A 26,136-nucleotide genomic window follows, 5' to 3' on the forward strand; every position below is an offset into this window, starting at 1 on the left:
AATAATGTTACAAAATGCTTAAAAAAAAGCACAGGTTATTATTGGAATTAAAGTTTTACTTTGATTGTGCTCTAATGTCACCACTTCTTAAAATTGTTCTGTAATAGGGTTACCCTCTTATTAGAGAATGTATGCTAATTTATTAAGAAGGATGGGATTAATTCATTTCAATGGCAGGTAAATTAGAATCAGAATAACTGAAGCACAGGAAAAGGAACTTTAGCCCATTGAGTTTGTGCCGATCAAAAATAAGCACCTAATTATTCAAGCGTTACCTTAAAGAGGTTTATAAAACCATGAGGGGCACACACAAGGTGAATAACAAAAGGTTTTTCCCTAGGATTCAAAACTAGGGGCATATTTTTTAAGGTGAGGAGAAGAAAGATCTACACTGGACCCGAGGGACAACTTCTTCACATAAGCGAGTGGCTCATACATGGAATGAGCTTCCAGAGGAAGTGGTAGATGCAGGCACAATATTTAAAGGACAAATGAATAGGAAAGGTCTACAGTGATATGGGCCAAATGCAGGCAAATGGGACGAGTTTAATTTGAGAAGGGTCAGTTTCCATGGTGTATGACTCTAACTGTGATGTTCCTGTATATGTTGCTCTTGTCATTCTAGATGTATGTAGTCATTGGCTTACAAGGGACTGTCTAAAGAACCATAGCAAGTTGCTGCAGTTGTGTGGAGTACCACAACTCAGACTGCAATACAACCAATATTAACAGATCTCAGCTCATTTGCAACCTGTTCTACAGACGTACCCATTCCTCCTCATGCCAACCGACGTGTATGGAAGAGCGGCTATTCCTGCCCATCCACTTGGCCATAAGTGTATCCTGGTCATTTCTCAGCATCACTTGATCTGCCTCGCCTGATGGGGATGATTTAGAAGCGATATAATTGGGTCTGGCAGCATTAAGGGCTTCAACTGCATTTGCCAGTAACTTGCAGTCACAAACAGTGACAAGTTGTCTTGTCTAAGCAAACAGAGAGAATGACAAGTGAAGGAAATATAAATAAGTTAATTTTTTATATCTAAAGAAAATGTGCATAATTTGCACTGCATATTCCACACTAAGACTATGCTTTTCTCCATTATGATTTAAGATGTACATTAACATAGCAATATACAGTCAAAATTAATGTCAGTTTAGAACTTGTTAATTAACTCCCAAGGTTATCACTGCAATCAGCTATATCTTTTTAAAAAAATAATTGTCTTCTGATCTTAAGCTTGCTCCCCTTTTTGTTCTTCACTCTGATCAGGAAATCAGGTACATCTTCAATGCTATAAGCAAGATCCCTAAAAATCGGTCATTAAGATGTACCAGATACTATGGTATGCTATTTCCATCCATCCAATTTTTGTTACCGACAGATATCGCAGTTCCTCACAACACGCTCTTCAAATCATTAGAGCTCTGCTCAGGTCGAAGGAAAGCAAGGCAAGTATCATTTTATTCAACACTGGTACAATTGATTATAAGAACAAAGGGAAGTCACTTACAGGCAGAACTAAAAAGATCAGCATGTATCACATCAGTATACATTTATGAACTGCCTGCCTGTCTGTGATAATATGGCATAGAAGAAAAGGAAAGCTGTTATACATGTCATGATGTTGACAAGTGCTTTTTAAAAAAAATAATTTTGTTGAGAATTTTTAAACAAAATTATAAAATTACAAAAACATAATTTAAAACTGTAACAATTACAAAGAACTAACGACTACCCTACTCTACAAAACAAATCAAAACTACACTCACTACAAATATATAAATAAATAAAAATAAATAAATAATGCCACTCAGCTCAACCATACCGAAGCTCCCAACCTTAGAGAATATTAATTATTACATCCGTATTTATTCAGGAATCTTCCTCCCAGGGCACAAGGCTCACTAAACCTAATCATCATGGCTAAACAAATGCCCTAATTAAAATGGCAGACAAATCTGCTTCCAGATAGTTTAAAAAGAGCTGCTATGTCTTATTAAAAAAAATTCAGTTTTATGGTGCACCGTGTTTGCGAGGAAATCCAAAGAGATGTGTTCCATAATTAACTTATGCCACCCCAACAGGCCCAGAGGGTTCTCAGACACCCAGCTCATCAAAATGTTCTTCCTAGCACAGTAAGTGAGGAATGTTAAGTAGCTTTATTCCCATGTACATTTAAGGAAGATAAATTCAGCAAGCCCAAAAGAGAGACCGAGTCTACTTTAACTTTGGTCCCCAGGACACACTATTACTTCTGCCACAGCGCTCCAGTACATACGAAGCTTGTGGCAGAATGAGTGAGGGTACCTATGCTTATACAGCATATGGGGCACATTGGAGATGCTCCCTTTTTGAATTTTGCAAGACGGATCTGCGGCCAAATGAACCCTACGAAGAACTTTTAACTGCTTAGCATATGTTCTGTTACAGTTCTCCCAAATATCCTCCCATGTCTCTGAGGGGATCTCCACCCCCAACTGTTGCTTCCAGACCTCACAGTTGCTCAATACCATTCGAGGCACCACAACCCAGTAGGTGGTAAAGAGTACTAACCGAGAGAGTGCTTGCAGCATGAAACACATTATTCTCTATATCAAACCTATAGGGGTTGGCTAAAAGCATAGCTTTTTTTTGATAAAATCCCTAACCTGAAAGCAATGAAAAAGATGACAAGTGCTTTTGAAACGTAACTACTGATGTAATGTGGGAAGCAGTGATGAAAAAAAATCATTTAGGCATTTGGAGATTCAAGTGAACAAGACTTCTGGTTTAAGTTCTGAGAAGGTAAGTTTTTTTTAAGAAAAGAGAGATCAGATGATCAATTGGAACACTGAAAAAAAGGCAATTTTTAAGAAAGCATGCTACTTCAGTTAAATGCCCAGCAAGGAACTCAACGTTAATTTAAGAAATGTTTATGAGATATAAGAAACATACTTTATCTTTTGCACTTTGAGAGATTATGGACCGAAATCATAAAGAATTGTTTTTAAAAAACAGCAATTCAAAGGAATGCTGCATGTTTTGAAAAGCAAATAACCAAAGACTCAAAGCAAACTAAAATATAAATTGCTGGAGAAACTCAGCAGGTCTAGAGGGCAAAGAGATGACTTTTTCTGAGCTATCGATTTTAAAGGAGGGTCACTGGACTTGCAATGCCACTTCTGCTTTCTCTCCAGATGCTGCCAGACCTGCTGAGTTTCTTCAGCAATACATATTTTTTTGTTTCAGATCTTCAGAATCAACTCCTTTGTTTACTTCCAGCATTGTTTTACTTCTAGCAAGCACTCTTTGTATAACTGTTTGAACAAGCTGCAGACAAAGATGAGCTGAGAGGTCGGTATTCAAATGCAGCTCTGGATAACAAAAACTTAGTCTGTGGGATGATGACAAGACCTTTTGTTTGCCAACATCTGGTGACCGATTTTCAGATAACTGAACAGATTGGGGCTGGGAACGAGTTAGAAAAAACCGTATCGGTTCTCAGCAGTCAAAACCCATTTTAAACCTGAAGAAAACCAGTTTATCGTTCCTTCAGCAGTTGTTGTAAAACTGACTTTTAATGAATAAATCAGAAACATTTTAGAAATTAACCAGCCACTCGAAAAACCAGTGGAAGCATTTGGAAAAGGGAAATTTGCTCAATAGAGATGGTTAAAAATGTAACTAAATGAAAGGGCCGTGCAGCATTGTGGCATTATAACACTCGTACAAAAAAAAAAATCAATATAATACCGAAAAAACTTTACTTACCTTGTCTGCCAAAATAGCAAGTGTTCTTTCAAGGCCATTTGCCGATCTCTCCTTGGCTGCTCTTGATAGCCGTTCTGCATAATAACTGACTTGCGTTTTAAGGGTATTAATACTCGCTATAATCTCTTTAGCTCTTATTATGTCTTGTGGTATGTATACTATAGACTGGGAGCTAGATGAAGAACTGTAAGAAAGAAGATTTACACTGCTTAGGAAATTTTAAATTTGTGAGGCAGAAATGTCAATTCAGATGGACTTTCTTCCTCTCTGTACCCTCACCGTCTCCTAATCTGAGTGCTTCACTTGATCACAAAGCTGGCACTAGACTTTCCAGAACGCTTACATTTTTATAGTATTTTTTCCCCTATTCTGTTACATATCAAGAGCGAGATGGCGACCAAGTAATTGATGGCACATTTCAGTGGGAAGCTGCTTCAGCTTTTCATGATCACTAAACTTAATGTAAATTGGGAGTCATGATCTAACAGGAGAGTGAGGTGCAACATGACATTCTTAGGGGTCCCACATTCAAATAAACTCAATCTTCTTCACTTTAGACTCATTATGGAGAAAACCATTGTGCTGATCGTACTGATCAATTACATAAATACCAAGATCGGACAGCAAAAAATGTGCCACATAATTTGCTGCACTCTCTCTCATGGGTAGTGGCATTTAAAATGTAACAAGCAAAAAAAAAATCCAAAATCTGAAGTTCATTCAAAATATTCAAGGTATTTTGGTGATTTTTGTGGTTAGTAGAACAGTCAAATATGAGTGACTATGACTCAGCTCCAATGCTGATTTGGATGAAAGAGTTAAAAATAGCATAACCCTAATATAAGCAAGGTTATATTACAATGAAAGTATTTATAAACATTAAAACATTCTTACTTCACCTGATCTTAGATTCAATTTAGCCCCGAGTTACAAGGACCTTTAGGCTTCAGGACAATTCAATTTCATGAAATAATGCATTACTGTAAAAACCCACAGTAGCAACTGACATATTATTTCATCTACCTCTGAAACAATGACCCAAATAGAATTATTAATTGAAACTGGAACTCTTCAGGTCAAATTTAGGAGACACCTATTTAGATTAGGTTGTCAACAGCATAGTCTTATAAAAAAGCTTCCCATAAATATGCTGTGCTGTATTACTGTAACTAGCAACAGTACTGATGAAGGACACTTACCAATAGCAACCATTTGAATTCAAACCAGACAGACAATCTAATCTACACAGAATTTTACTTTTGCTGAAAAAAAGACATTTGTGTCAAAGCTTCTCATAATGCATTTAAAAGGACATTCACAGGAATACCAATGTAAAAAAGAACATTTTATTCTGTACAAGTGCTTGCTGATTGGTTGACAAACAGGCTCTGATGGTAGAAACATTGCCTTGGAGAATACACCTGTAAGATGATGACTAACAGTTACCTCTAAACTTTAAACTTAAACTAGGCAGATTGGTCAAGGCTTGCTCTCAGTAATAAGCTAGTGAATATCAGAGATATCACTAAGTTGAAACAGGTGCAATTTGTACATATTCTGCCTGCAAAGGGCAGATAGTGTTCAACATGCAGGACTACACCATGTGTCCAACTGACAATCTTGAATTGGTTGTCAATGTAATTCACAGCACACTTGGGATTATTTACAAAATGCTATCCAATTGTGCAATCAAATTTACGTCGGACTTTTTTTATTAAGAGTATAGCTGGTGATGGTCAGCAGCCTGTCTATTGCAGGGATCCAGTATGCTACAGTCGCTAATCTTTGCTATGCACTGCCTCCAAACCTAGCAAAAATGGAAATTCATATGTCCCATTATCACGATAGGTAAATGCCTTTTCGGCCTGACAGTAGTAGCCTGTTTACGGCTGACACCATTTGTGTTGCTACTGTATGGTAGCACAGTGAAACAACTCACTTCAGATGCTGTGGAATCTTTTAAGATATCTTACCTTAATTGAAGTTTGATTTGGCACTTTTAGGGCAAAAAGTGGCAGTCTTAAACTCATTCAAAACTTACACAATATAGGAGTAATGATCTGATTGAGGTAGCAATTTTCTCTCAGAATAGATTTGATACATCCAACTGGAGCAAATGAATAGCGTAGTATTAATTTAAATATTGCTGAAAACAAATCTATTTTATTTTTGAGAACATTGAAGCAATGACATTCTGCATTCCATTTTTATATCTCTCCACAACAGAGTGCTCAAACTTAGTCTGTGATGCAGATAAACAAGAGACACCAGGCAGGTTCCAACACGGGAGTGCATAAACCGACAAAGAACATACCAGTCAGCTGATGTTCTCTCCAGTATCTCATTAAAAGTGGATTAGGAACAAACTACTATACAGAGGTGCAAGAACTGATGGAGCTTTGACAAGAGAAAAAATTAATTAAAAAATTGAATGTATATTGAGAGACTACTTGAGACATATGCTGAAGTGATTGAATTAAATTACTCCCAGATATAACTGCTTGCTATCCACGCATGCACGATGACTGCCTTCAAGTTTTTTTAAAAATCAGTTGAAAGACTTGCTTGGTATAACCTAACAGGACACTATCCACATCTATTGATGCATGCATAATGGTTGGTTTAAAGTCTTTTTTGGGTTGGAAAATGGAATTATTGTGGACATGGAATATTACAATGTAGCACTGAGACATACATTTATTAATTACACGGCAACATTATGCAACTCTTGTAATTTTTATGAGTAACCCATGGTTAAATGTGGAGTTCTCAACAAACAATGGTTAGTGCCCTAGTGAAGAAATTATGAACACATTTTGGCTAGAAAAGAAAGTGAAACAGGACATAAAATGAGCATGGAAACCAAATGATCAAGCTTAGCTGTCAACAGTTAGGAACTCACCAACCCTCCTCATAAACGCTGAGGGGAAAAAGAATAAACAAACAGAACAAAAACAATTGCAGAAGAGTGTTACAAGCAGTGTTGCTTATCATCAAAAACCAATCAGCAAATAAAACAAGCTGTACTTTTAAACTCAGGATCAGGAAAAATAATTTATTCAATTTTGCAAAATAAATGGAATGGCAATTTTGGGCTAAAACTAAATTTAAAGATTCCATCTGCTATCAGGGTGACAAAACAGTGTGCAGTCTGCACAATGCTCAAATAATTATTCATGCAAGTAGATTGAGATTTATTAGATCACGAGGATGTCTACAAAGCAATCAACCAAACAACTTGAAATGAAATCTTAGCCCCATTGTAATTATGGCAATTTGAAAATAAACTTACAACATGCAATTTAAATCCAAAGTTTTCACTCTTCAGTTTCAATGAATAGTTCATTTTATTTCTCTTAATCCTATTATTTAGGCATTATCCTCATCAGCCAATGTCAGTAATATTATGTGCCAGCAGATCACGTGTTGGAAATCAAGAGTAAGAACTATGGTTCTCTTATGAAGGGTCCATAAAAGTAATTATAGTTTATCAATACCTCAACTAACTTTCAGATTAGGGATTAAAAGCAGGAAAACTTGGTCTATAATTAAGGTACATATTGAGTAAAACTCTAATGCTCCAGGAAGGGTAAATAATTACTTACAGTTTGCATAATGTTAGCACTATAATATTAGCGATTTTAAGTGGAAATCGTTAAGCTATTTAGCTAAGAAACAAGAATTTCAGTGAATCTGATACCATGTGGTACACATGTGGCAATACACAAAATAAATGGATGGCTCAGGTCCTATTTCTATCTAAGCATGAAATTAAATTAAAAGCAGACCACTTGACTCTCAGGCAATCTGGCAGTGGAATGAAAACAACTGGCACCAGTGACTGTTTTTTGGTCTCCGTTGCAATAGATGTTGGAAAGACCAACAAGTTCCTCTGCTCAGCAAAGTAAATGGAGATCACAGCACCTTGAGGGCTTGGTGCTTTCATTTTTGTTTAAAAGGTGCAGTATTTAAAATATTGCTACTTTACATCTGATTTACACTGTGAAGGGCTGCAGAAGTGTGACAGGCAAACTGTCAGTAAACCTTATTTGCTCCGATTCATACTATATATAGGATTACTTCCTTATGACTTGGCTCCTTCCCAGTCCTAATACCACACATCAGCTAATTTCCAAAAATGCTTAAGGTCCAGTACCTCCTTGATTTTGGTGATTTTAAGAAAACAAAAAAAAAACCCCAAATGAAGCAACAACTAATGAGCAGTTTCATGCTACAATATCTGATATATTAGGAAAAGCAATACAAATCTTAGCGAACTTCATGGATTTTAAATTCTCGTTAACTTACTTTTTCTTGGCTTCCACAAACTTGACCAGAAGTTTTCGTAAGCCCCCAGATTTGAAGGCCTGACAGTGAGCTGCTGGCGCCCCAATAGTAATTATGTCATACGTCTGATCTGTGGCAGAAAGAACAGAGAATTACCGAGGTAATAAATGGGTGAAGTCTAACAAAAATATCCCTTTGGATTTGAAGCAAGGGATGCCAAGTATCATTTTTGATCCTTTAGTTGTGCATGTGACAAAGGCGTCACTCAAAATTTATTCTTGGTCCCTAATTACCCTTAAACTGAATGGCTTGGTAAGCCATTTCACAGGGCAATTAATAGTCATCCATTTTGCTGTGTGTCAGGTGTTACACGTCGGCCAGATCAATTAAGAACAGCAGATTGCTTTCCTGAAAGTGAATCACCACTTCACCTTCAACAGTGGGAAGTTGATGGCTAACGAACATACTGTAAAAAAAACCCTTCCCTGGAACCATAATGCATAATAGTTGGATTTCCACCAGTTTTACAAGTAGTCACAGCCTCTGGAGCATGCCAGCCACAGTACTAGCCAGCCGTTCCATGGGGCAGAAAAGGCACCCTCTGAAGATAGTACTTACTCAGTACTCCCACAGTTGTAAGATGCTAGAAAAATTGCCTCCTGAAAATGTGTTAAGGCATGGATCAGTATAATATTCGAAGCAATTGAGCTGATAATTTATCTATGTTTGATTAGTAGTCTGACAATTATCAAAATGAGCTCAGAAGTTGAGAAGAATTATTTACCAGAGGCGGCTAGAATGAGTTACTTGCTAACATGTAATTGCAATAAAAAGTGAATAGCACTGAAAAGAAATGCAACAAATAGTGTGGATGCTGGATATCTAAAGTGAAAAAGTAAAAATGATAGAAAAATTCAGATAAGGCAGTATCTTTTGAGTAAAACAATTAAGTTTGCAGTTTGACGACTTTTCATCAATCTGTAACATTAATGCTTTCACTCCACAGATATGATTTGATTAGATTCCCTAAAGTTTGGAAACAGGCCTTTCAGCCCAACAAGTCCACACCGACCCTCCGAAAAATAACCCAACCCAGACCCATTTCCCTCTGACTAATGCAGCTAATGCTATGGGCAATTTATCATGGCCAATTCACCTGACCTGCATCTTTGTGACTGTGGGAGGAAACCCATGCAAACACGGGGAGAATGTGCAAACTCCACACAGAGGCTGGAATCAAACTTGGGACCCTGGTGCTGAGAGGCAGCAGTGCTAACCACTAAGCCACTTTGCTGCCTCAATAATAATCCACCCAGACTCATTTCCCTCTGACTAATGCAGCTAATGCTATGGGCAATTTAGCATGGCCAATTCACCTGATCTGCACGTCTTTGAACTGTGGGAGAAAACCCATGCAGACACAGGGAGAATGCGCGAACTCCACACAGACAGTTGCCTGAAGCTGGAATCAAACCTGGGTCGCTCGCGCAGTGAGGCAGCAGTACTAACCACTGAGCCACCGTGCCACGCCTAGCATCCAAGTACTTCCAGGACATTTTACTAGAAAATCTATAATCTCTAGATAAACACAAGAGATGAAGAAAAATAGATTCTAAGAAGGGAGGAGGTGACTTATGTAGTGCTTAATTACCAATGTAGATCAACGAGCCAAAAAGGGCCCATGTATGTTTTATAACTTCTATGCAACATACACTTTACGTTCCAAGCAAAAGGCTTTTGTCAGTTCTGAAGACGTTCAGAATAATTTCAACCAAATAAATTCTGAGAAAATGACTACATCAGTTTGTAAAACTTTCCTGATCCAATAATAGAGTCATAGTCATAGGGATATACAACATGGAAACAGACCCTTTAGTCCGACTGGTCCATGCCGACCAGATATCCTAAATTAATCTCATCCCACTAGCCAGCATTTGGCCCATAACCCTCTAAATCCTTCCTATTTATATTCCCATCCAGATGCCTTTTAAATATTGTAATTGTACCAGCCTCCTCCACTTCCTCTGGCAGCTCATTCCCCACACACACTACTCTGTGAACAAGTTGTCCCTCTGGTCCCTTTTAAGTCTTTTGCCTCTCACCTTAAACCTATGCCCTCAGTTTTGCAATCCCCTACCCTGAGGAAAAGGCCTTGGCTACTCATGCTATCTATGCACCTCATTATTTTATCAATTGCTATAAGGTCACCCCTCAGCCTCTTGTGCGCCAGGGAAAATAGCCCCAACCTATTCAGCCTCTCCCTATAGCTCAGATCCTCCAACGCTGGCAACATCTTCGTAAATCTTTTCTGAACCTTTTCAAGTTTCACAACATCTTTCCAATTTTCTTTTTAATCAATCAATCACAAGGATTGCTTGCAACACACTCATTACTCCTGGTCACCAACTCACTGCTGCTCAGCAAATAAAGTGAAAATTAAGAGACATTATGCTTCAACAATTGACTTGGCTTCAAGTATACCAAGGACGAACTAGAGGAAAAACACTACTACTAACAAAACTTATCAGCAACATTAAAAAACAATGAAGCAAAATATTTAAATATTAAGCATTAAAAGGGAGCAGAAGTCTTGTTCTTTGACTTAAAATACAGTTGATAAGTGGTAAAATTGAAATAATCACTCAAAGAAATTACCTGTCCCAGAGTCATCTTGAACCCGCATCCGCTGAATGTGCAAATTAGTAGGTACGAATTCTAATTTCTTCTCAGCTTTTAAACTGCTTGCCTTGAAAGAAGGACCTGCAGAAAACCATTTGTAGGCTAGATAAACTGAGCAGTATTTCAAAAGGTTTACAATAAAATTCTACATATATGTCAGTCATCTCCTATACTTTTAAAGTTCAAAACTTACACTCAGACGTTTATACATTGCAACACCCCTACCTGCACAGCAGGTTGTGAACATTGTGGAAAGGTTACAGAGGCAATGAGGCCAGAGTCATCGTGACGGGACATGTCACAGGATCTTCAAGCTGCCAAAATTGTGTAGACAACGATATTGCTCCAAAGACAGCATGTTAAATACAGATTCTATGTGACTAGTTTGTTAGGTTCTGTGGCAATGGAGAATTAATGACTGGGACAGGGCTGTCACTATTCAAGAGTCTGCACACAGATGGCTGTCAGCAAGGTCAGGGACAGCTCTTGGTCCAAGCACTCATCCTCCAACCCAAGATGGTGGCTCCACCTCTTGATCCCAGCACCGTAAACCTTCTGGAGCTCTGGCTGTTGGTCTTTGATGTACTACTGTCTAATTCTGAAATTCCTCCACTCCAGCCCCCAGTGACTTGTTTGCATGCATTTACTCTGAATCAAGCTCACCTATGGTCCACCATTAACACCCCAATCTTCACCTGCGTACTCTTTGTCATTTACTGTGGGACACTTTGCTAATTGTTCCATTCATTCCTTCTCACTACCTTTTTTCAAACATAAAACCCATTACTTATCCAAGCACGTTCAGTTCCAAAGAGTAATTGTGTTGGACTTGCAACAATGAATATTCTTCTCTCTCCACAGGCACTGACAAACCTGTAGTGTTTCTCGGGTAACTTCTGTTTTTGTTTCAGGCACATCAAGGTCATTGGACACCTATGTTAGATCAGAGATGTCTTTGGATTGCAAGCAGTTCCCTGAATCAAGATTGAATCACTTTCCCATGGCTGGGGAACCATATAATGGAGGATCACCATCTTTATGGCCAACAACAGATAAATTCTGCAGCGTGGAATGTTAACAGTTGCATCAAGTTGAGACACAATGCTATAATAAGAACACAGAGCAGTGCCAGAGATACAAAGAAAATCTTTCTGGATCTCAATCCTGCTCTGCATGCCCAAAAGATTTGTGGAAAATATTTCAGAGGCATATCACAGTAGCAATGTAGGGGACTTGCAACCTCTGCATAGTGTTCTGTCAAATGGCCATAACTCCTTCTTAAGTCATGCACTGGCTGCAAAACAGGCAGTATTTCCAGATTCTGAATAGACGATCTGATGTGCAAATGTAACTGAAAGGTTTAACAATGTCACCCGTCAATTAGGTGTTAAAATATTCCATAATGTAGGCCAACCTTTATATTGATGCAGCTCTGTTAAATTCTCCTGGTAATTTATTATGAGGGTCTGGTACTGAGTTACAATTTGTCTTCGAAGATTCTCCCAGCAGGGAGATAGCTCACCTAGATCATCTAATTCACATATCCTGTAAGAAAGCCAAGAACAATCACAAGCCAAAAGAAAATACTTTTTGACAATAAAACATCAATTCAAATTTATAGATTATAGATTCATAGAGTCATTGAGTCATTGAGCACAAAATTAGATCCTTAGTTTCTAGAAGCTAAGCACGGAAAAAGCTTCTAAATTGGCCAACAAGCTTTTTGTTTTACGATCAGTTTGCTAGCTGCAACAAATTGAATCATATCTACATTGCACAATTTATTGAGTCACTTTAGTGTGTTTTGAAAGCAAAATGGTCTTTCTTAAAACATTAAGCAACCATCGGAGTGTTTATTGCTTTAAAAGAAAGTTTGGAACATCCCTTGTTACTGGTTAACAGTATATGTTTGGTTCTGTTATGTTTGGTTTTTAACCCTGCTTCTTCAATGAAATGACATGGGTGTGATATCAAGATGATTGTGTGTGCAGTGGTCATGAAGTGTTCCACCTCTTAATCATTTGAATTCAGTGCTGATGTGCCCCAGGAACACAAGTAGGACCATAATACATAGTCTGAAGTTGCAAAACAATGTCATTAATGCTGCAATACCATTACAAGCAAACAAAAAGTGATCTGCACTGTCAAAATCAGCTGCCGGAGATGGGGGGATATGCATTTTATTTTATATTTCTGCATATTACAGTGAGCCAGGAAAAACATGCATTCATTCACAACTTTTACCTTGCCTCTTCCTCAACACAAGGTGCTTCATGTCTAATTGATATGATTAATTTTTTTTGCAATAAAATGCTAATGCCTAAAGTTTCTTCCGCCTTTCACTTGTCAATGAAGTTAGTGGTTAGTCCACTTAGTGTTAAGAAGAACTGCATTCTATTTATTTCTGCTAACATCCTTCATTACATGGCAAACAACAGAGGGCCCAAAAACTAATATCCTCCTACAGGAAACAGGCAGATAAATTAAAATCAGACAGCCTTCCTATAATCATCCATTTTAATGATGACAAGGCCTGCTCTAGGCTATCCGCAAATTAACCTTAAAAGTCATTACCCCTAACTTTACACGCTTTCAAACTAATTTAGTTCAAAGTCCCAAAACAAAACATCTCTCTGGACTGCATTATTGCAAATGCTACGGTTTCAATCCTTGGCTAATTAAGCCCACCTGTTATTTCATAGTCTTGCCTTCAAGCTGTTAATCTCTAAAGGCAAACATCACACCAAATCTTTAATTGACTGCACATACCTTATACCTTACTGTAAACTTTACATTCTAAAAGCAGAAGGTACATTCTAAAACACAGCAGTGGTGTAGCAAACATCCAGAATAATTATTCACAAAGATAGTTATAGAAAAAGTACAAAATCACAACAGGCATTTTCAACTGAATTAGAATTAGGTTTTATTGTCACATGTACTCAAGTACAGGGATAAAGGAATACAGTGAAAAGTGTGTACAAAGTTGCCATTCCCAGCCTCAAAATGATATCTAGGTACAAAATCTTAGGTACAAAGTAGAAGAATAAAGAAACAAAGTTAAAAGTGAAGGCATAGGTTTAAGGTGAGGGAAGAAAGATTTAAAAGGGACCTGAGGGGCAACATTTTCATACGGAGGGTGGTTCATACATGGAATGAATTGACATAGAAAGCGTTGGAGGGTGGTACAACATTTAAAAAGACATTTGGTACATGGATAGGAAAGGTGTGGAGGGATACGGGCCATATAGAGGCAAGTGGACGAGCTCAGTTTAGGAAAGCTGGTTGGCCAGGACAAGTTGGGCCGAAGGACCTGTGCTACATACCTCTATGATTCAATGATTCAACATTACACTGGACCAGTAGGCCGAGGAATGGCAGATGAGTTTAATTCAGATAAATGCAAGGTGTTGCATTTTGGCAAGACAAGCCAGGGCAGGACTTAGTTAATGGTAGAGCTTTGGGGAGTGTTGTCAAGCAAACATCTGGGGTGCAGGTACATAGTTCCTTGAAAGTGGCATCACTAATGACAAGATGGTGAATTCAGAGAATGGCACATTTGCCTTCATTGGTCACAGCATTAAGTACAGGGGATGGGATGGGATATCATGTTACAACTGTGCAAGATATTGGTGAGTCCACATTCAGAGTACTACATACAATTCTGGTCATCTGTTATAGGAAGGAGACTATTAAACTGGAAAGGGTGCAAAAAAGATTTACAGGAATGCTATTGAAACTGGAAGGTTTGCATTATAAGAAAACACTGTATAAATTGGGACGTTTTTCACTGGAGCTTAGGAGATTGAGGGGTGACCTTATAGAAGTTTATAAAATCATGAGGGGCATAGATAAGGTGAATAACAAAGGTCTTTTCCCTAGGGTTGGGCCGTTCAAAATGAGAGGCCATAATTTTTAAGGTGAGGAGAAAGAGTTAAAAAAAGGTACCAGAGAGGCAACTCTCTTTTGCAGAGGCTTGTTTGTGTATGCAGTGAACTGCGAGAGGAAGAGGTAGATGTAAATACATTTACAATATTTAGAAGACATTTGGACAGATACATCAATCAGAAAAGGTTTAGAAGGATATGGGTCAAACGTAGGCAAATGGGAGTAGTTTTGTTTAGGAAACTGAGTGGTATGGATGAATTGGACCAAAGGGGCCTGTTTCTGTGCTGCATGACTCAGAGGTTGGACAGGCTAGGACCTTTTCCCCTGGAGCGTTGGAGGATGAGGGGGTGACCTCCTAGTAGTTTATAAAATAACTAGGGGCATAAATAAAGTAAATAGCCAAGGTCCTTTCCTCAGGATAGCGGTGTCCGAAACTAGAAGGCATAAGTTTAAGGTGGGAGAGGAAAGATTTAAAAAGGGATCTGAGGGGCAGAGGGTGTTGTGTGTATGGACTGAGTTGCCAGAGGAAGTGTTAGAGGCGAGTACAATTTGGAATAGGTACATAGATAGGAAAGGTTTAGAGGGATATGGACCAAATACACGCAACTGGAACTAGTCCAGTTTAAGAAATATGGTCAGCATGGATTAATTGGGCTGAACAGCCTGTTTCTGTGCTGTATGACTCTATATGAATTACCATTACATAAATGACCATGCTTTACTAAATACATCATTAAAAGTACCCAAGTGTTTTTGGATAGTAAGGTTCAAAAAGGCCAAGAATTTTGAGGAGGAACTATATAGCTCAGCTTGAAGTTCAAATATTCAAAACATCTAACCGATTTGAATTGACTATCTGAATTACCCTGAAACGTTGAAGCGCAAAATAAAGCCCTATTTTTCTGCAGAGGCTAAGCTTTGGCAACAGTCTGTTAGAGATGACAATTAAAAAAAAATTTGAGGCCAGCATTTGTTGCACAACCCTAACTGCTACAACTGAATTACTTGCTAGGCCATTTCACAGAGCAGTTAAGAGGTAACGGCATTTTTATGCGTCATAGCTACCAATACTGAGAACTGTTTTCTGTTACAGAATTATTCGTTAATTGATTTATTATGTGATACAGTTTTGATTATTTAGTCATTGAAAGCACTGTATTTTGAATAACAAAAAAACAGCCAAAATAGTGGGCACAAAAATTGAAAAGGCTGAAGAAGTTTGAATCTGTAATAAATTCAGATCAGTCTACTTGATTTGATCTATGATGAACAGCAATAATTACGCCATTTATTCATGGTACAATTAGAAACTAAATTGATGTTACCTTGCTGCATCTTCTTCAATAACCAGTTTTACAAATTGTCTTGGGATATGCAGTGACAACATGCTCTCTGCCATCTGTTCCAGTATCCGTAGGTGGTTCCCATCAGTTGTAGGGAAACGATACATCCGACAGATAACGCCCCCAAACACTGCAAAAAACAGATTTTAATATTCAGTTCTTCAATACACCACTTCAGACAAGCATACATTTATGAAATTGTATGGCCAATAACAACATACCACCTCAAGGTAGGCCACAGGAACTTTACAAAGCAAAATTTGACACCAGTTTACATGAGGTGATATTACAACAGATAGCCAAATACTTGGTTTATTTTTAATTGAAATTAAATCACATCAGGTCACATGGTGGGATTCAAACCCTTCTTCCCAGAGCAATAGACTGTGTGCCTGGATTACCAAACCAGTGATTTTACCTTTATGACAATTTCTCCCAAAAACAGTCGAATAGTTAGACTTTTAAGGGGTATTTTAGAGAAGTTTTAGAGGAGGAAAGAGGGAGTGATAGGCTGAAGTTTGCAGGGAGAGAATTTCCAAACTTAGGGACTAGTAGCTGAAAACATGACCACCAGTGTTACAGCCATTGATATCAGGAATACTCAAGATGCCAGAATTAGATGTGTACTGATATCGGAGGATTGTGGGCAGGATACAGGAGCAGGATTCAGCCATTTGGCTCATTGAGTCTACCCAGCCATTCAACCATGGCTGATGTGCTTCTTACCTCATTCGTCTGCCTTCTCCCTACTAATCAAGAACCTCTCTAAAATGCAGTCCATGACTTTACCTCCACAGCCTTCTGCAGCACTGACTTGTACAGATTCAACACCCTCTGGCTGAAAAACATTCTTCGATTCAGTTCTAAAGGGTCATCCCTTCACTGTGCCCTTAAGTCCCAATCTCTCCTCTCCCCTCCCCTCCCACCCCCCCAACTTGGACCATCTCCTATGCTAGTACAGCACGGTGGCTCAGAGGTTAGCACTGCCCGGGTTCAAGTCCCACTTCGGGTGACTGAGTGTGGAGTTTGCACATTCTCCCAGTGTCTGCAAGGGTTTCTTCTGGGTGCTCTGGTTTCCTTCGACAATCCAAAGATGTGCAGGTTAGATGAACTGGCCATGCTAAATTGCCCATAGTGTTAGGTGCGTTGGTCAGGAGTAAATATGGGGTTGGGAAATGGGTCTGGGTGGGTTACTCTTCAGATGGTCGGTGTGGACTTATTGGGTCAAAGGGCCTGTTTCTATACTGTGGGGAACCTAATCTAATCTCACATCCTTCCTTGGATAAAGGGCTCAAAACTGCTTAATATTCAAAATACAGTCTGACCACAGGCTTATACAGCCTGAGCAATACATCCCCTCCCGTTATCTCCACACTCTACCTTCTGTCAGTCAGCCAATCCTCTCTCCAGATCAGTACTTTGCCCAAACAAATGGGCTCTTACTGAGCAGCTCCTGTAAGCCACCTTGTCAAAGGCCTTCTGGAATCCACATAGATCACAAGCATTGGCTTTACTTTATGTAACTTGCTCATTATCTTCTCAAAGGAATTCTAACAGTCAGAGTCAGATGTACAACACGGACACAACTTGTCCATGCCAAGCAGATATCCCAACCAAATCTTATTCCACCTGCCAGGACCCATCCCATACCTTCCAAACCTTCCTATTCATATACCCATCCAGATGTCTCTTAAATGTTGCAATTGTACCAGCCTCCACCACTTCCTCTGACAGCTCATTCCATACACGCACCACTCTCTGCGTGAAAAAGTTGCCCGTCAGGTCTCTTTTATATCTTTCCCATCTCATCCTAAACCTATCCCCTCTAGTTCTGGACTCCCCGAACCCCGGGAAAAGACTTTGTCTATCTATCCTAACCATTTTAAAAATCACAACACCAGGTTATAGTCCAACAGGTTTAATTAGAAACACACTAGCTTTCGGAGCGACGCTCCTTCATCAGGTGATTGTGGAAGGCTCGATCGTAACACAGAATTTATAGCAAAAATTTGCAGTGTGATGTAACTGAAATTATACATTGAAGAATTGATTGTCTGTTAAGCCTTTCATCTGTTAGAATACAGTGATAGCTTCACTTCTTTCATGTGTAAATCACAAAACCCTTTTTAAAAGTTGCACTCTCAGGTTAGCTGTTAACAATGGTGATAGCTAGACAATATGTTGAAGGTGTTAGCCCCTTGTGTTCTCTGTCTATGACCTGATGTTTAGATTGTTATCTCACTTTTTAGATGAGAATCAGTCTTACATAAATTCATGCAGTTTTTGAGCTTAGAGTTCTACATGAATGTATGCAGTTTTTGAGCAAAGTGCAATGTAACTCTGCAAGTACAAATTCACCACACAAAATGTGTGTGCACGTGGGTCTTTGTCTGTCTGTGTGTGTGTGTACATACGGACAAAAACAACCCTCCACCACCATCCTCTACCTATGAAGAAATTTGTCAGACAAGGCAAGCTGACTCAGACCTATTTTGCCACACACTTCCAAGTACTCTGCAATCTCAGTTTTAATAATGGACTCTAAAATCTTATAAACCACTGAGGTCAGGCTAACAGGCCTTTAATTTCCTGTCTTCTGCTTCTGCCTTTTTTAAACAGGAGTGTTATATTAGCCATTTTCCAGTCCTCTGGGACCCACCCTTACTCCAGTTGTTCCTGAAAGATCATTACTAATGCCTCCCCAATCTCCTCCATTCCTTCCTAACTCTGGAGTGTAGCTATTTGGTCCTGCTGGTTTATCAACTTTCAGAGCATTCAGCTTCCCTAGCACCTTTTCCTTAGTGATGGCCACTACTCTCACCGTTGTCCCCTGTCATGGAGGAAATGGAAACAAGTATGAGAATTCAAAGCATTGTTTGATTAGAAGTGCAGGTCAATGAGCACAGACCTATATGACTTCATATATATTTTTAGACATCACAGAGGGTAAACAAAATAAGAAATAGGTAAAGACCAAGGATAAACACCAGAGATATTATGAGGGAGGGGGATGGGAACACTCTGCCTATAATCAGACAAACAAAAATTGAACCAGGCCTGTAGAATCCCAGCTAGCTGACCCACAGTGGAGGTGGACATAGAGAAGGATGTACATGTGGAGGTGCTGGTATTGGACTAGGGTGAACAAAGTTAAGAATCTCACAACAGGTATATTTAGAAGCACTAGCTTTCAGAGTGCTGCTCCTTCATCAGGTAGCTGTGGAGCAGGATTGTTAGACCTTAGGTTTTATGATTCCGCTCCGCAACTACCTGATACAAGTGTAGCACTCCAAAACCCAGTACTTCCAAATAAAGCTGATAGTCTATGACATGGTGTTGTAAGATTTTTAACACTGTTAGCAATGACAAAAGCTACAAATAGATTGATGGATCGTTTAACATTGCCATACTCCTCTGGGATGTCAATTCTGTCTTTGATAAAGAGCCATTTTGGAACTGCAGCAGGGCAAGAAACCATATCTGGATTCAAAATGTTAACTTTCTTTCTTTCTTTCCATAGATGTTAGCAAGCTGGTTGAATTTTTCCAGCTGGCTGTTTTTATTTCAGAGTAAGTCAGAGGTGAGGTGCCGGAAGACTGGAGGTTGGCAAACGTGGTGCCACTGTTTAAGAAGGGCGATAAAGACAAGCCAGGGAACTATAGACCAGTGAGCCTGACCTCAGTGGTGGGCAAGTTGTTGGAGGGAATCCTGAGAGACAGGATGTACATGTATTTAGAAAGGCAAGGACTGATTAGGGATAGTCAACATGGCTTTCTGCATGGGAAATCATGTCTCACAAACTTGATTGAGTTTATTGAAGTAACAAAGAGGATTGATGAGGGCAGAGCAGTAGATGTGATCTATATGGACTTCAGTAAGGCATTCGGCAACGTTCCCACGGGAGACTGATTAGCAAGGTTAGATGTCATGGAATACAGGGAGAACTAGCCATTTGGATACAGAACTGGCTCAAAGGTAGAAAACAGAGGGTGGTGGTGAAGGGTTGTTTTTCAGACTGGAGGCCTGTGACCAGTGGAGTGCCACAAGGGTCAATGCTGGGTCCTCTACTTTTTGTCATTTACATAAATGATTTGGATGCGAGCATAAGAGGTACAGTTAATAAGTTTGCAGATGATACCAAAATTGGAGGTGTAATGGACAGCGAAGAGGGTTACCTCAGATTACAACAGGATATGGACCGGATGTGCCAATGGGCTGAGAAGTGGCAGATGGAGTTTAATTCAAATAAATGCGAGATGCTGCATTTTGGGAAAGCAAATCTTAGCAGGACTTATACACTTAATGGTAAGGTCCTAGGGAGTGTTGCTGAACAAAGAGTCCTTGGAGTGCAGGTTCATAGCTCCTTGAAAGTGGAGTCACAGGTAGATAGGATAGTGAAGGTGGTGTTTGGTATGCTTTCCTTTATTGGTCAGAATATTGAGTACAGGAGTTGGGATGGCATGTTGCGACTGTATAGGACATTGGTTAGGCCACTGTTGGAATATTGCGTGCAATTCTGATCTCCTTCCTATCGGAAAGATGTTGTGAAACTTGAACAGGTTCAGAAAAGATTTACAAGGATGTTGCCAGGGTTGGAGGATTTGAGCTACAGGGAGAGGCTGAACAGGCTGGGGCTGTTTTCCCTGGAGCGTCGGAGGCTGAGGGGTGACCTTACAGAGGTTTACAAAATTATGAGGGGCATGGATAGAATAAATAGGCAAAGTCTTTTCCCTGGGGTCAGGGAGTACAGAACTAGAAGGCATTGGTTTAGGGTGAGAGGGGAAAGATATAAAAGAGACCTAAGGGGCAATTTTTTCATGCAGAGGGTGGTACGTGTATAGAATGAGCTGCCAGAGGATGTAGTGGAGGCTGGTACAATTGCAACATTTAAGAGGCATTTGGATGGGTTTATGAATAGGAAGGGTTTGGAGGGATATGGGCCGGGCGCTGGCAGGTGGGACTAGATTGGGTTGGAATATCTGGTCGGCATGGACAGGTTGGACCGAAGGGTCTGTTTCCATGCTGTACATCTCTATGCCTCCAATCAGATTTATAGAGCCATTCAAAAATGGAATTTCAACAAATTCAGGCGGAGAGTTGTGGGAGGACATGTTTAATAGTTCGAAGGAAAACGAAGATTGAAGATGCTGCATTTGCTTACAAAGGCTCCTGGAATTAAAGGATATTATTTTGAGGTGGAGTGTAAATAGCAGATTTGCAGGACAGAATAATTAATTTTATATTTATATTTGTTATCATTGCAATTAAGTTTTAAAATATAGACATTAAAGATTTTTCTCCCCATGCAGCTTTAATTCATCACTGTTATAACAGTGTAACTCAAGGGCAACTTGGGATGGGCAATAAATGCCAGCCAGCAAGCAATGCTCCTGTCCCAGGAGTGAATAAAAAAATCTCAAAGCAATCTTGTGACCGGTCAGATTTGCTTCCTTTTATTTGTAGGGATTTGACTTTGTTACATAACTTCTAAATGCATAAGACTTCTAAAGCCACACTGCTTGTTCTCTGGAGTTGAATGCATGCAATCGGAGAAAATTTGTAACAGTGTCCATTCATGTTGAATATGAATATGGACCTGTTGGCTCGAGACAAGTTATCAGCAATCATTTGCTTTTTCATTCAGAACAAACCTTTTCACTTGCCTCCACTAAAATAAGCTGCAACACAGCTCGACTTCTCCTTAACTGCAACAAGTGGGCAATGAGCCATTTAAGGACATATGAAGTAGGATTAGAAGATCATAGGTTTTTGAGCCTCCTCCACAATTCAACACAAACATGGCTGACGTTCAGCTTTAACTCCATTTCTTGTTGCTCTCCATATACTTTAAATATCCTGAGACAAAAATCTAATCAGTTCAACCTTAAATATGTTCAAAAATCAACAATCCTTCATGGTGGACAACTCCAAAGAATAACAATCTTTTTAAGAAATTTTCACTTTTCTCAGTCCAAACCAATCTTCTGCTTAATCTTAGTCTATACCCATGTTCTACAATCCTCAGGTTATACAATCTCTGCATCCACCTCGTCCAGCCCTTTCAGAATCACATACGCTTCAATTAGATTATCCATCCTTTTCTAAATTCCAAAGACCATGGACCCAATTTACTCAGCCTCTCAACTCAGGACAACACTCTCCTCTCAGGGGCCAATCCAGTATCTCTCTGCAGAACCACCTCCAAGGCAAGTATACATTTCCTAGAAGTTAAGACAAAATTGCATATAATGTTCCAGATATGGTCTCACCAAAACTCTAAAAGAGTAAAACACTTCTATTCTTGTGCTTCCAAATTTCCTTGGAGATCATGACATCTGCACTGAACTGTTAGCTTTGTGATCCTTCTACAAGTACACCAAATTCTTCTATCATTTACAACATAAAAACAGAAATTGTTGAAGAAACCCAGCAGGTGTAGCAGCATCTGTGGAGAGAAAGAACAGTTAATGCTTCAGTTTTTCAGAATACATTGCAGCTGGGAAAGGGGGGTTTGGGGGGGGGGGGGGGGAGCGGTCAGTGTTTGCTGTTCTTTGGATTTTTTGGATCAACATTTAAAAAAGGTTCATTCCTTTCAAAACATAACACTGCTTTCGAAGCTTACAACCAAGGTGAATACTTCTTTGCAACATACTGTATCTGTTACCTTGTCACCTGCTCAACTAACTTATTTATATCTATTACAGCCTCACATGTCCACCCCACATTTATGCAGGCAAAAATGTCACTCATTTTACAGGGGGGACCACCATGAGGCAGCTCTTCTAGTAGACAGATGGCTGAATATTGATGGGTATCATACAATTCTCAATTAAAACATTGTTCAGGTAGAGTTCAAACAAACAACCACGTGTAAAAGCTGGACTGACAGTTCAAGAAAACTATACCGTATAAAAGTTCAAAGTATGTAACACAAATTTTAGAAAACTTGAAGTCTACAAAATTCAAGCACTTGACCCTTACTTACCTGATCGTAATAGTGGATCTTTCTTCAGTGAAGAGTGTTTTGAACGAATACTCAAAGATTCTGTTAAACTTTCGTCAACCGGCAAAACCATCTGCAAGGTTACACAGGGAAACAAGTTATCAAAAGGCATTCCCATATAGAACTTTCCTCCCTAATTTCCTCCACTGTGGCAAGTGGCCATTGGAAAATATACACTATTATTGGAGATTGCAGCTCTCTTAGCCTAGATGATAAGCATCAATAGGTCATTTAACTGCACGTTATGTCTGACCATATCCTCAAGCATCGAACAGGCATGGATGCTTTGCAGGAGGATCAACATATAGCTTCAAGTTCAGTGGTATCAGCCTCTCCTTTGGGTGGTCAGAACATCTGGTTGCTAGTGGAAGCGATTTTGACTGCATTTGAACAGAAATGTTACCCATGAACAGAATTGCAGCCATTGTAAAGTTTTTCTAGATTTTTAAAAAAAATACACCTGCTTCCTCAATCTTTCTGAAGGGACACCTTAAGAAATACTTCAGTATTTGAAGTCTCACATACATAACTATGTATCTTTATTTCACAATATATGAAAATAGTTTGTGTGTTAGATTCATTTCTTTAAAATCAATGCTGTTTCTCTTCCATAATATAATGCATGCTCCTGGTAAGCATATATGAATTATTTTTCTCTTCTTACATATACATGCAGATTACCTGTCAGCAGACAGAATCTTGGAGAAAAAGCTGGAGTTTCTGCCAAAATTGATGCCACTTTAAGATAAACGTGAATGCTTAAGTTTGCATGCATGACTTATGACTCGTTCTATTCTGGCAAGGAAATAACCTAACTGTCCAAATCAGTGATATCAATTTCATTTGGGACAGTTACCCTTCCATTGGTGGTGTCAGGTGACCGGCTTACAGGAATCTTGTCCTCAATTTTGCCTTCCATCTGCCAAGCTATCACAGTAATATTACCCACACGTTCATTTTCAGCAGACCTGCAGTAAAATATATTGATGGCATCAGAGTGAAGGGATAGGGAAGAAAGGAAAACAGGAAAACAAAAAGGTTGATTTTTCACTCATCTAATTTTTTTTATTAAGATCGGTCTTGCTTATGCATTTTTGATGGCTAGAAAGTTTTTGGCTAGCAGTGCAGTACAGCAAATAATAAAAAATATACATTACGACAATTAGCAAAAGAACCAGAGAGGAAACAGAAACTTACACCATACAGTTATGATCTGGAATTAACTGCCTGAACTAGTGCTGAAAATAGGTTCAACAGTGACATTCAAAACGTGTGAAGTAGAAAACACAAGGGCAGACAGTGACCCATTGGTAATATCACTTGAATGGCAATTAAGAGGCTAAGGGTTTGGAAACATGGGTTCAAATCTCACACAACAACTCATGGAAGTCTGAAATTGACAGCTAGCCTCAGTTATCAATAGCAATTGTGAAACCATACCAAACCATGGTTTCAAAAAAAACAGTCAGACCCAATCTGGCCTCCGTTTAATTCCAGATCCACAGAAATGTGGTTGACTCTCAAATGCACTTTGAAATGGCCCTAGAAAGTCACAGGCAACGTAGGACAACAAACACTGGCCTTGGCAGAAACCTACATCTCATGAAGGAATAAAGAAAACAAAAATACTGTCAGACTTACTCAGCATTGACAGCATTTTTAATTATTATAACAGTCAATAATGCACCTATGTGGATTTTAATGAAACACCTCAACAAATTTATGAAATTATATAACAATAGAGGCTGCCATCCTGTTCATTGACCAAATTAAGGATTTATCCAATTAGTCTCTCACATTGCTTTTGCCTTAGAGATGTTCCTTTGTTCTTTCCTAGGAGGAGGTTGACATTGGCATTAGCTGTCAATCACGAACTGCCCTTGAATACAGTGGATGGAGAGGCTATTTCAGAGGGTAGTTCAGAGCCAATCACATTGCTGTGGGCCAGACCAATTCAGGACAGCACATTTTCCCTCACTAAACAGTATGAGTGAGCCAGTTAGGATTTTGCAATAAGTGATGAATGAATGATATCAGTGAAACTAGCTTTCTACTCCAGATTTATTAATGAACCCAATTTAAATTCCACAAGTACCATAATGGAATCTGAACTAGCATGCTCAGATTATTAACATGGGCCTCTGGATTTTTAAAAATGGTATAACTACAACATCATTGCATGGCAACAGAAACGAAGTTAATACTTCAAGTTGACTTATTCCATCTGAACTGGCAAAATGTAAAAGACTCAACAGATTTAAGGCAAATACGAAGGCAAGGGAACAAAAAAAGCAGTGATAAGTAGTGATTAAATGACAGAAGAAATGAATGTGCAACACATGAGATGGTGGTAATGGGACAAGAAACATAAAAGGATGTAGAGGACTTTTCTTGTCCTATTACCATATTGATTTGCCTTTGACCATCATATATCTGGCATCCATATACTTTCTTGCCTTCCACCCTACTACAGACCGCCCCAGTTAGATTTGTGAGGCAAGGTGGGGAAAGAACTATCACATTTGATTTTTTCCAGTTCTTACACAAAGCTTTCAACCTGAAATATCGACTTTGATGATCATTCCAGATGTTACCAGATCTGTGGAGCATTTCCAGCATTTTGTTTTCACTTCAGATTTCCAGTATTTGCACAGTATTTTTTATTACTGACCGTAGTGTTAGGTGCAATCGGTGATTTTTTTCTTTCAACAAATCCTTTACGGTGTACATAGCAGAACCCAACAGATACATCTAGAAGAAAAAAGATTGAGATACAATGGTCTCAGATCTTGTGTTTAAATTTACTACAATCCTCAAACCACATTACCACTGGAGTTGTGGACGTGGCTCTGCAACTTTCAAACTTTCAATGCCTTTTGTTGGAAGGCATGGGCAGGGGCCATGAGAGACAAAATTCTGCTGGACCAAATATTACCTTCAGACAGCAGAACAGAAAGAAAACTAAAGTCACAGACCACTGTTTTCACCGAAAGAAACCTGGAAACATGAACAGTCCTTGATGGGTTAAAAAAGCCTCCTTCTATGATGCATGGCTACGATTAATAAAAGTCCACTGTCCTTGACTTCCTATCATTGGAATTAAAGACTGGGTTTCAAGAGCGAGCTCCCCGCAGGCAATCATAATGCTGTACCTCGCGTGCACACACAGGGATGCATCCCAC

At 39.1% G+C, this 26,136-nt stretch overlaps 1 protein-coding gene across 13 annotated transcripts in view; it reads right to left on the reverse strand.

Annotated features, from left to right (window-relative positions):
* The window catches only part of LOC140481199 (inositol polyphosphate-4-phosphatase type I A), a 203,901-nt gene that overhangs the window by 61,755 nt on the left and 116,010 nt on the right, over positions 1-26,136 (reverse strand). For 10 of the 13 annotated variants that reach the window (XM_072577022.1, XM_072577021.1, XM_072577016.1 and 7 more), the window contains 10 exons: positions 25,626-25,705; positions 23,811-23,922; positions 22,937-23,027; positions 15,934-16,081; positions 12,135-12,265; positions 10,697-10,801; positions 8,063-8,171; positions 6,657-6,674; positions 3,755-3,938; positions 769-984 (listed from right to left, as the gene is read on the reverse strand). In XM_072577022.1, the coding sequence (XP_072433123.1) occupies positions 769-984; positions 3,755-3,938; positions 6,657-6,674; positions 8,063-8,171; positions 10,697-10,801; positions 12,135-12,265; positions 15,934-16,081; positions 22,937-23,027; positions 23,811-23,922; positions 25,626-25,705 (1,194 nt within the window). The remainder of the gene's footprint in view (positions 1-768; positions 985-3,754; positions 3,939-6,656; positions 6,675-8,062; positions 8,172-10,696; positions 10,802-12,134; positions 12,266-15,933; positions 16,082-22,936; positions 23,028-23,810; positions 23,923-25,625; positions 25,706-26,136) is intronic. The other 3 variants (XM_072577026.1, XM_072577023.1, XM_072577019.1) reach the window with 1 other exon arrangement.

The sequence above is a fragment of the Chiloscyllium punctatum genome, chromosome 9 (assembly GCF_047496795.1).
Source record: "Chiloscyllium punctatum isolate Juve2018m chromosome 9, sChiPun1.3, whole genome shotgun sequence".
In the NCBI taxonomy this organism is placed as follows: Eukaryota; Metazoa; Chordata; class Chondrichthyes; order Orectolobiformes; family Hemiscylliidae; genus Chiloscyllium; species Chiloscyllium punctatum.